This window comes from Crinia signifera, chromosome 6 (genome assembly GCF_055691185.1).
Source record: "Crinia signifera chromosome 6, ASM5569118v1, whole genome shotgun sequence".
In the NCBI taxonomy this organism is placed as follows: Eukaryota; Metazoa; Chordata; class Amphibia; order Anura; family Myobatrachidae; genus Crinia; species Crinia signifera.
In genome coordinates, this window is record NC_139222.1 from 30,883,840 (window position 1) to 30,896,404 (window position 12,565).

The following is a 12,565-nucleotide window of genomic DNA, read 5'->3' on the forward strand; positions in this document are numbered from 1 at the left end:
GATCTTTATGACTGCCTGGGAGGGGAAGTAGAAGGGGAGGAGTTGGTCACACTGATTAATTATTTTAAAGTGCCCATGCTCCCTGTGGTCGCCTTCTATTCCCCAGTGTAACTCCAGTGACACCTGTGGACTCGGAGAAAAGGATTTACGGTAAGTACAAAATCCCTGTATCCACGTCGGCGTGGAGTTGAGAATAGAATAGTGTGGCGAGCGCAGCGAGCCACCGAGCCCGAAGCGTGGCGAGTGCAGGCGGATACCTTCACAGGTAAACGCGTCCCTTCGCGGGCTTCACAGGTGTCCGCGTCCCCTCGCGGGGCTCGCCACGCTTCGGGCTCGGTGGCTCGCTGCACTCGCCACACTATTCTATTCTCAACTCCACGCCGACGTGGATAGTGGGGGTATGAAAAGGTCGTAGGACGCGTACCGCCGCCGCTCGCCACGCTTCGGGTTGACGTTGATCGTGGGGTGGCGTTAACAATTGTGGGGGCCATTTCACACTTCAGGGTGCCTATTTGGCCTCTGTGGGCCATTTAACATTGTTTCCTATGGAAAAATCGGGTCAATTGAGGCATTGAACAGGAACATCCGGTCAATTGAGACATTTAACATGGTTCCCTATAGGAAATCGCGTCGGTCATGTCGCACCCGATTTTTTAGTGCATTCAATGGCCGCGATGGGCGCCGTGATAAGTAAAGAGTACCCTTTCTCATTACATTATACGCTTTTTTGAGGGTGTTCTCGAGGATTGCACCAACTGAACAGAAGCTGAGAATACCTGAGCACCCTTGCATTCAGATGTAATCTCTTGTTTTTGTATTATTGATGTATATGAAGATGTTATTGGGCTTCTAAGATCCTATATATCCTATATAGAGCAGCATGTTACAGTTGGATTTGTGAGTTGCTTTTGTACTCTTTATGTTCTAGGTTCCTATAAGGTGTCAGGATGTCACTGTCTATCTCTCCATGGAGGAGTGGGAGTATTTAGAGAGACACAAGGATGTGTATCAGGACGCCTTGATGGAGAATCGCTCTTCTGTCCTCCCAGCCAGTAAGTTCATCACTAGCCAGCGGCAGACTTGTGTGCTGAGGAAATATAGCAGCCTGTGTTTTTGCTGGCTGAAACCAGGGACGTGAGCAATACAAAGGGCCTGACTGGGATGTGTATTAATGCATTCGCAGCAGTGATCCTGTATACAGCGGCTGTACGGAAATATGCTAATGATGTAGCCGCCTGCATATCGACTGAATCACTCACCTACATCGCAGATTTCAGCAACTGTGTTCTAATACTCACCGGAGGTCTCAGATCCTCTCCCTGAGAAACTATGGTCTCGCAGAATGGCCGTGGGTTCGGAGGCGCCATTGTTTTCTGACTACAGGATCACAGTTGTAGGTGGATATCCCACTATACACTTTTCCCTGGTGCACCTCTGCGGCAGGTTTGAGAAGCTGCTACTAGCGTCCGTGCACACTGTTACACTGAGTGCTGCTTCCTTATTCGCTGCCATAGACTTCGCCCAATACCTATGGCCGGTGCAGGGTCTCTGTCTGACCACGGCCTCCTAGGGACTCTGGTGATATGTTGACAGTGTCTAGGTCTCTATTATAAAGTTGGCTGGCGCAATGTCGACAAAGACAAAATGACGACATGGTAACATGTCCAACATCGCAATGGTTAACACCTGAAAAGTTCCACAAGATTTTTTTATTTTATTATGGTTTAGTGCACAGGTTCTCAAAGTCGGTCCCCAGCACCCCACACAGTGCATGTTTGCAGGTCTCCTCACAGAATCACAAGTAAATAAATTAGCTCCACCTGTGGATCTTTTAAAATGTGTCAATGAGTAATGAGTGCACCTGCCGGTGAGGGTGACCTGGAAAATGTGTGTGGGGTCATGAGGACCGAATTTGAGAACCCCTGGTTTATTGGTATATTGCTTTGGGGTCCGTGTGCTGAAATCTACCAATTGAGCCCAAAAATCTTTAATTATAAGTCATGTCAATCTTTTCATGTGTCGACCATTGTTTACTTTTTGGGGTCGACCTAAAAAACGTTAATTCTATGATCCACACCTGGTCTTCTATATCTGCGGCTGTGAATGCAGCCGATCGCATTGACACGTCCATCATACGCCCACAGAACAGCCCATTGTTGCTAGCACCAGTATCCCTCGCCCAGGAACACCCATCACCTTTCTGATGGCGTATGAATCTATCACACCAGCTTGTGTTATAGGGGCCGCATGTACAGATGCAAATAGTTCCTGACATAGCTGACAAGAGCCAATCAGCTCCTTCTCTGCACTACCTGGGTCTTAAACCATGTGTCGCACCATTCAGACATAATCCAGGACATGGTCTCAGGTGGCAAGTCCCGGGAATAACCCTGGTTGACTGCAGGGTCCCAGAACTGGGCCTGTCAAACCAGGTCTGATCCTTTCATACATAAGAAGGACCCAGGTGCGCTCAGCGGCTACAGAAAATGTTCTGGCTTTCTGAAAGGGGTAGTGGTTAACCCAGCAAATGGGCACTGCCAATGCTGTTTCTGAACCCACCAGGGCACACAAACACTGAAAGGCTGTGACTTCACCATGAATTCATCACATTTAGCATAATCGCATTTTTTTTTAATGCAGACTAATGGATTTATTTGGTCCCTTTTTATTAAGAAAAATATTAACAAATTGATGTTAAAAATAAATATATGAAATACACAAGGCCATGCGGTACTTGTGTATTATCACGGCGCCCACGATGTTGATCGTACGGCATCACATCGCATCGCATGCAATATAGCGGCATGCGATGCAATGCGATCAGATGCAATTTTTAATTGTACAAGCACCCTGATGGGTGCTTACAATGTTAAATGCACCCCCATTGTCAACGCCACCCCCACTATCAACGCCAACCCGAAGCGTGGCGAGAGGAGTCGGCGGCACGTGTCCTCGCCACGCTTCGGTCTTGTTGGTTCGCTGCGCTCGCCACACTATCTAAAATCAACTCCACGCCGATGTGGACAGTGGGGGTATGAAAAGGTTGGAGGACGCGTACCGCCGCACCTCGCGGGCATGCTGCGCTCGCCACGCTTCGGGTTGGCGTTGATAGTGGGGGTGGCGTTGACAATGGGGGGGCATTTAACATTGTATGCACCCATCAGGGTGCTTGTACAATTAAAAATCGCATGCCATCACATCGCATGCCATTTGCTGGCATGCAATGCGATATTTAATTGTACATTCAGGCTTTTTCACACGGAAATCGCATCGCATACCCTATTTAGTGGTATGTGATGGGCGCCGTGATAATACACAAGTACCGGCCATGCTTCTACAAGCATCATTCCGAAGACGTAACAATGTAGCGTGGCCTTGTGGGAGCTAGGCCACACCCATTTTCTTCATGGAATCGGCTTTGTCTAACCATAACATAATTTTTGTCTCATTGCCTCTGATTGGTTGCCCCTGCTCTATTGCATCTTATATGATAGAAGTTGCTATTTGCAATATCGCTTCTTTTCATTTTTTAGAAGCCTTAGTAAATTGACTCTTAACCATTTGCGCCTGTTTTGCAGGTGGACCTGTTGGTGGTGCAGGTGGGCCAGCTGATTCTGCCGCCATCCACTCAAAGGACACAAAGACTAGTTTGATGAAGCTTAAAAAAACCAAAAAAACAAAGAAGATGACAGGCAGGAAGTTGAAATCTATGAAAAAAGTTGATAGATATTCAGATTTACTTGGAAAAAGGCATCCAGCGGACGCCAGTATTTACACCGCTGCTGTTCACATGCAGACTGACTTTGAAGCTGTCGCTGTTAAAGAGGAATCTCCACTTTTATACGATGGAAATCCCCCCGACAATGACCACTTGGCAAAATGGCCTGCACAAAACTGTGATTCCGTTAAGTCTGAGGAGGACTTCCTCTCCTGGGAAGATGGATCCCTCTCAGACTCAGCAACTCCGTACACATCTGACACGATTATAGAAGACTTAAACCTGCAAAAAATTGAGGAGGACGGTTCTGTGACGTGCAAGGAGTGCGGTAAAAACTGTAAAAGGAAATCCGCCTTCATAGCGCACTACAAAACCCACACTACACCCAGCAGCTACACCTGCCCTCTCTGTGGGAAGTGTTTCTCCAAGAGGTCAAGGTTCATCGTTCACCAGAGGAGTCACACAGGGGAAAAAGCCTTCTCCTGCTCCGAATGCAATAAATCCTTCACCTGCAAGTCCTATCTTGTCCGGCACCACCGGATTCATACAGGAAAAAGGCCGTATGTCTGTAACGAATGTGGCAGGCGATTTTTTGGTAGCTCGCACCTTGCGCGGCATCGGAGGTTGCACACTGGAGAGAAACCGTTCACGTGCCTTGAATGTGGCAAGTCTTTCACTGATAAGGCCACCGTTCTCAAGCACCAGCTTGTCCACACAGGGGAGCGGCCATTTTGTTGTTCGGAATGTGGCAAGTGCTTCGCGAGCAGAGGGGGCGTCCTTATACACCAGCGCACTCACACGGGAGAGAAACCGTTCCCCTGTTCCGAGTGCGGAAGGTGTTTCTCCGACAAGTCGCAGCTTCTTAAACACCGGAACACGCACCTAGGGCAAAAGCCGTTCTCCTGCTCTGAATGCGAGAGGAGTTTTGCCCGGAACTCGCACCTCATCAGGCACCAGAGGACGCACACTGGAGAACAGCCATATTCGTGTCTGGAGTGTGGAAAACGCTTCACCAACAAGGTCAATCTGGTCACTCACACCAGGTTCCATACCGGGGAGAAGCCATTTCCCTGTGCGGAGTGTGGGAAACGCTTCGGCTTCAAAGCCCAACTCATCGTCCATCAGAGGGTCCATACTGGTGAAAAGCCTTTCGCTTGTACGTACTGTGAGGGGCGATTCACCAATAAGGCCAATCTTGTCAAGCACCTGAGGACTCACACGGGGGAGAAACCATTCCCTTGCACTGAATGTGACAAATGTTTCTCTCGCAGGTCCCATCTGGTCCTACATTTGAAGACTCACACTAAGGCCATGAAATATACTTGTGATAAATGTGGAAAAGGCTTTAAATTTCAGGGTCACCTAAACAGACACCTAAAAAATCATGATAAAAAAGATTGTACTCCTCCCCTTGATGACTGATTGCATGCCTTCCCATGCAGTTTCAGTGAGGAAATAGAAATGGTCCTGTTGTGTAGTGCAGGCCTACCCAACCTGTGGCTCCTCAGCTGTTGTAAAACTACACTTCCCAGCATGCCCTGCTACAGATTTATCTTTCCCTTATTGCTAAATTTTAGCTGGGATGTGTAGTTTCACATAATCTGGTGAGCCAAAGGTTGGCCAAGCCTGGTTTATCTTCAGAAGGATCCAAGTTGTCGGCTCGCAAGAGGTGGCAGCCATTTTGTGGGCAACACTTGTACTTATTATAAGATGTCCACCTGATTTATTAGCAGCAAGTGACGGCACTGAGTCATGAGGCACATTGTGCGCATAATGGAGTTTTTAAAAGAATAGATTTTATGCGAGACTATGAAATGTAGATCATGGTACATGATCGAACGTGCATCATGAAATTAACTTTTTCAAGGACAGGGCTTATGAAGATGAAGGACTTATGTCCTGTGGCAGTGAGCATTGTTTTGGCATTATTTGACATTGGAAAATGTATTTAAATGATAAAATATTTCTCAAAATAAACCCAACCACTATGAAACAGAGACTGATTCTGCTCATTTGATGGCTAGCTAACTTATACGCCCAACCCTCCACACAGGGCCCTGCCTACAGTTGTAGGGAGGTCTTTCTTTTGAAGGTTGTATTGGCCTATAAAGGTATCCCAAACGATTGAGGCACTACTTCTTTTGTTTATGCCCGACACTCTTGGTGCTCTTCACTGGTCATGCCGGGACACGCCCCACATTCAGTGCGACCACTGGACGAGGGATGCCATCCGGTGCTAACCGGATTGCCATAAGCAACAGTTAATGTTTGAATTGCCCTGCTTTAGGCAGCTCTGGAGCCCTTACGCTTGTGGGGCCCAGTGGGAAAGATGGACCTGATGCCTGATATTAAAAGGGTAATGCTTTTATTAGTTGGATATGGCTATTAAAATCACAGACCTTTTAAATATTGGTGTGTAAATAGAAATTTGGATTCGGTTGAACTAAACCCGTTTCAATGTCCCACATCTTGGCCAAGATATGGTTAAGCTACCGAGGCCACATCAAGGTTTTGACTGATGGTACCTAAAGCTACATAGGAATACATACAGATGACCGGCAGATGGAATCCCGACAGAGGTCTGTATACTTATCTTCCCCCTTCTCCACAGCCTAACCTGCTCGCTAGTGCCAGGCCCTCACCTATCTACCACGCAGCCTAATCTTAACACCCATTCTAAGTGCCAAATGCTAACCCTCCCTGCTTACTTACATTCAGGATGCCGGCATCAATTGTCTGGATCCAGGCGCCAGTCTTGTGGCCGCAAGTTGAAAAGCCGGTGTCCATATTCTGACTGGCGGTATCATGTCGGCTGAAATGTTAACCGCATCCCACTGAGAGCTAACTTGCCTGGAGTCACCTCTAGACCCTCCTAAATTGTGCTAAGGAACCAGCATGCCCTTATACTTGCTTCACTAGACAATCTTGCATTGATCCACACAAGCATGACCTGGCTTAGAGTAGAAGATTAGGAGCCAGGAATTGACCTTCCACTCTCCATTTAAAAAAAAATCTAATGATAAAATACTGAAGTCCTCCTCTCCATCGACTTTTCAGCAGAGCTAGCTGGGAAGCCATGTCGCATTTTCAGTGGAACCACATCCCCATAGGCTGGGTGAGGTCTTCTTCAGAGCGCTCCACAGGACTGGAGTCTCCTCCACTGGCTGCTTGAATTAGATGTGTCAGGTACAGTAGTCTGGCTTGGCCCCTACAGCCCTGGTCTTGCCCTAATAGGATATCCAGCTGCTTCCTGACCCAACTATCCACATCCTATATCCACCAAAGTCATTGATTGGGGTTTCCTGGTCCTTGGTAAAGGCACAAAATAAACAATAAAGTTGTGGTAAAAGAAGTTTCAAAGCTGACCCTTGATTGGTGTGTTCCCTCCGTGCTGATTTCCTGGAGAGCCTCGTCCGAAGACCTTGATCATTCTCCATGTACTTTGAGTTCAGTAGTAGGCACCTTGGACGTTGCACTTAATCCATGTTGATGAGTGCAAAGGTCCAGTATATTCTCCACTAGTTTCTTCCTGCCCAGTGATCCACCAACTGTTCAAGTGTTCCAGGCTACCTGCGGATCTGCAGAATGTGGGTTCGGAATAAATGCAACACATGTTAGAACATGTGACCGTTATTAATGACTGCACCTGAGCACCAGCTGGGTGGTTTGGAACAAGTGGACTGGTGGTAGATCTTGAGGACCATTTTTGGCCAGGCCTGCTCTACTGGTTCTGGGAATCTAAAACATCAGATATGGAGGGTTATTCTGGTGCACGGCAGGTGGGGTAGATGTTACTTGTGCAGAGAGAATTAGATTTGGGTGGGGTTTTACTTCAAAGTGAGATCTACATTGCAGTGTAAAAATAAAGCCGTCAGTATTTTCCCTGCACAGAAACAAAATAACTCACCCAAATCTAATTCTCTCTGCACATTTTACATCTGCCCCCCTGCAGTGCACATGGTTTTGTCCATCTGAGAAGGAATTGGTCAGAAAGAATGAACGAGAATAACCTCTTATATTCAGTTCTTAAGACCCGATCGCACAACCCAGAATTCTCAGCGGCCAGCGTACAGTTAAGCCACCGCCCTGCTAGAGTGAAATGAGTCCCGGGCCCCAAACTCCTGATGGCAGCCCTGGCTGCATGCCAGCGGATGTGTAAGCGTACACATCTGCTGGCATCGTGTCACAGGAATTCAGCCAGTACGGGAGGGGCCTTTACCTGAACATACACAGTCTAGCGATCACGCCTGATGGCCCTAAGTCTCAGGTTAGATCTCGCTGCTGTTCATAATTCATTTCAAATCTGAATTTTGGGTTTCAGATGTAAAATTCATGATTTCATATTTTGTATTTTTTTATTATCATTGATTTTTTTTTTTTTTTTTTATTGATTTTTGAACCGACATCCGAATCCCGACCAAAAGTCTTGAGGGTAGTTTTGTCAAATCTCGATGATTATATCAGTGGGATGTAGTTCACTTACACTGTATACAAATGGTGCGATTTGGGCTATCTTGCTATCCATTTTGTGTACTTGTGTAGTTTCACGGCGCCCGATATATCGGATGTGATATCGGCCGATATTTCGAATGCGATATCGGTCGATATATCAATGCGATCCTATGAATTTTTTTTTACCTGTTCATAACCCCCACTATCCACTATGCATGGAGTTGATTTTATATAGTGTGGCTAGCCCATGCCGGCACCCTACCTGGTTCCAGCAGCCACCAATATTGACACCGTAATTACTCCACAGTGGCTGGTCAGAAACACTGGAGATCCCAACCAATCATCCCACAATGATGTTAGTAAGGAACCAGCAGACCACAATCCCAGACACGACACCTGACTCAGCAGATGGCAACGGGTGTGGTACAGGGGTCCGACAGTCGGTATCCCGACCGTCATTAGCCCGACGTCGGGATCCTGACTGGCCAGACCCAGACAGCATCGTGAGCACAACTAAGCCCCTTGCGGGCTCGCTGCTCTCGCCATGCTGCGGGCACGGTGGCTCGCTACGTGAGCCACCTATTCTATTCTCCCTCTATGGGGGTCGTGGACCCCCACGAGGGAAAATCGCCGACGGCCATCGGGAAGCCGACGTCGGGTAAATGCCTGTCGGGATCTCGTCCGGCATCCATAGCAACTGCCCAGACACCTTTTTTTTTATTAGGATTTTTTTTAATCCACAAGAAACTCCACACACCAACAGCTCACAATTCTTAAAACTCTGATCAGAGTTCACTTACCCCAGAGACTGTTACCAGGGATCATCTTGTCATACTACAGTCAGTGATGATAATAAAACAAGCATCCAAGTGCGAACCGATTATAGTGATAATCTGCACATTACAGGCCAGATGTGCTAAGCTGGAAAATGGAGAGTGATAAACCAGCAGCCAATCAGCTTGTAACTGCCATGTTACAGGCTGGTTTAAAAAATGTCAGGCAGCTGATTGGCTGGTTGTATAGCTCTCCATTTTATCACTTTTAAAGCTTAGTGCTTTTGGCCCCTAATCATTAAAATAATCAAATTGAGGGTGTAAAATGATAGGTGGAAGTCTTAAAGCTCCCACAAGGGAGAGCTTTAAAGCTGGCCATACTATAGTGCGATTTGGCCACTTTCACTCTATTCCGATGGATCAGGCAGAGAAATCGGGTGAATAGTGGCCAAGTGCATGTATTTGACATCCGATCTGATGCCTGGTCCTGTGTGAATCATGGTCGGAGATCGGACCTGCTGCCTATCCGGCCTCCGGCCTTTCAAGACTAAACAGAGTACACATTATCTAACCCAGTGATGGCTAACCTTGACACTCCAGCTATTGTTGAACTACACCTCCCAGCATGCTCTGCTACAGTTTTACTATCTGGCCATGCTAAAAATAATGCAGGGCATGCTGGGATGTGTAGTTCAACAACAGCTGGAGTGTCAAGGTTAGCCATCACTGAATTCTAACCCAAAGATGTTGTCAGTGGATAGAGAATGTCTAGGTCGACACCTAAAAGGGTCAACGTTACTTAACCAAAAAAGTTCAACACAAGCTTATGGTCAACATAGGCAAGGTCGACATGCGTTTTTCGTGATTTTATTTTAGAAAAAGATGGTTTTTCATACTTTACTATCCAAGTGGGCATAGAGTCAGAATATAACAGTGTGCCAAGCGTAGCGAGGCACCGTTCCCGAAGCTTGGTGAGCAAAATGGTACATAAATACGGTGTCCATGTCGAAGTACGATTACATAGACACTAAAAAACTCATGAAAAACTCATGTCAACCTTTTGACTGTGGACCTTGCCTATGTTGACCATAGTCTTGTATCAACCTTTTGGCAGTGTTGACCTAAGGTATGTCCACCCTTTTTTGGTGTCGACCTAGTCACTCTTGACCATTAGTGGTCGACCTAGTGACTGTCAAACTAGACATTGTGTATCATCTATACCAGGCATGTCCAAACTGTGGCCCTACAGCTGTTGTGAAACTACACATCCCAGCATGCCTTGCCATAGTTTTAGCATTCCCTAATAGCAAAACTGTGGCAAGGCATGATGGGACTTGTAGTTCCACCACAGCTGGATGGCTATAGTTTGGACATGCCTGATCTATACCATAACCAGTGGTGAAATAGGTAAATAAGTGCATCTTTCATTACCCTACTGCCCAGCTCTCCCTTATCTATACATCTATATATACAGTATCTCCCTGTCAAGGGGTACCTCTCCCTAGCTTTCCAGGTTTTGGGGAAAAGGTACCGTTGGGAAATCTAAAATCAGCACTGCATCAATGAGATTTACGCTAACTATGCACTATGCAATCAGATAAATGGCACCATGTTTCTGCCAGTGGAAGGGTCCTATATTGGCAGCACACGCTATACAAATGTGATGAAAAATCTGCCGATTTCCTGGCGCATTGATTAATAAATTGCATATGAAATCATAAGCTCTCAAGGAGAACATCTGTATCATTTTATCTGCGGTTGTGGAAAATGCTCATGCCTACTCACTACGCATCAAAACGGGCCGTTCTTCAACCCATTCTTGCAAAGTTACCCCAATAATTGTATAATGTGTACCTGACTTTACTGTAAGCCTACGTTCTGAAACCTTACCTTTAAAACATGTTTAATGAACTTTGATTCAATTGCACTTTGTTTTGTTTGTTTTGCTTACACAAATGATCAAGTAGTAGCTTTAAACATAATTTATTGTTAACATTCAATTTGTATTATCATTTTGTTGGAATGTTATCAAAAGTTTCCTACCGTTATTGCAAACACAATTCAATAGCTGGACTGGTTACTGATATTTGGTCAACATTTTTTGTTTGTTATTCTTCTTCTTGCTAATCATAATAATTTTATTATTATTAGTGTTTTATTTCTTTATTTTATTATTACACTAGCTGACCCACCCGGCGTTGCCCGGGAAACCCTTGGGGTTTCTTTATTTCCAAAATTGCTGAAAAATATCATCTTACAATATGCTGTGCCAAAGACCTAAGATTGTAATTTGTTATAGATTCCACCATAATGTTAGAATGTGTTTGCATTGATACTCAATGACGGCAATGAAATCAGGTGTGGTGTTGTTGTTTGAAACACAACGCTCCTGAGTTGATAACTTGTATGTGTTGATGAGTTCCACATCCACTCCTGAGATTTAGCACCTACTGTATGACATATCCTCCAACATCTGAGGGTCAGAAATCGGTACAAAATCAGAAAGGGACGTGGCCACACCTCCTTTTTATATACTTTCAAATTGTACAGTTTCTAGGGTGTGTAATTACAGGCGCTGAGTGCGAAGGGACCAGGGTGGGCGTTACTTACCCCGCCATAATTAATTAAAAATTCACTGCTCCCTGCCACTGCCACTCCCCTCACCGAACCTGCAGCAGTCTCTGAGGTCTGGGGATCTGTAAAGCACATGCACCGGGCATAACTATCAAACAGTGGGGCAGCCCCTGAGTGTGGGAGCAGGTCCACGGGCCTGGCCACATGATGTCATGACGCGACGCACGCTTCCCGCACCACTGTAATGCCCCACTGGGAATGGGTGCAATGGGCCAAATTCTTCCCTACACCCGCCGGGCCAATCCACTGATCCAGCCATCACAATCATCAATGGGTGCATTGATAAGGTTTGAGTGTAAGAAGTTGAAGAATAAGACTGAGAAAAAGAATTGCCATGTTACAAAGTGTACAATTTACTAAATAAATCGTGAAAAAAATGTAAGTGTACATAGAAGTACAATCAAGAAATGAAAGTAGGATTAAAAAATAAGTTCTGATTCAAACTGATAATTGTTTGGATGGGGTGGGTTGTGAAACAAATCTATAGGTGGGGGTATGGATATTGTGGGCATAATTGGTGTTTGTTACACCAACATGGGGCCCTCAATTGATGGGATTTTCACTACAGTGTCACGGTCACATTGTCACCATAGGGGGATTCCCAATTGGGGTCCAGGTGGTCTTTTAGGGACCATTTACAATCCTGTAGGTCTCTTCTCCTTGAGCTTGCGGTCTCCCTTAATGATAGTCAATCACTGAGGGAGACCATAGGCTCCAGGAGAAGAGACCAACGGAATTGTAAAGGGGTCCCTAAAAGACCACCTGAACCCCAATTGGAAATCCCCCTACGGTGACACTGTAGTGAAAATTTCTCATCATCTGGGTACCCCCTGTAGGTACCAAACACCAATTATGCCCACAATATCCATACCCCCTCCACCTATAGATTTGTTTTGCAACCCACTGCCATCCAAACAATTATCAGTTTGAATCATAATTTATTTTTTAATCCTACTTTCATTTCTTGATTGTACTTATATGTACACAT

The 12,565-nt window shown here is 45.8% G+C and overlaps 1 protein-coding gene across 1 annotated transcript in view; it reads left to right on the plus strand.

Moving 5' to 3' along the window:
• The window catches only part of LOC146009570 (uncharacterized), a 45,340-nt gene extending 39,601 nt beyond the window's left edge, over positions 1-5,739 (plus strand). Inside the window, 2 exon segments of the mRNA XM_083150017.1 lie at positions 929-1,052; positions 3,579-5,739. Coding sequence (XP_083006143.1) covers positions 929-1,052; positions 3,579-5,140 — 1,686 coding nt within the window. The 3' untranslated portion in view covers positions 5,141-5,739.
• The last annotated feature ends 6,826 nt before the right edge of the window (positions 5,740-12,565 follow it).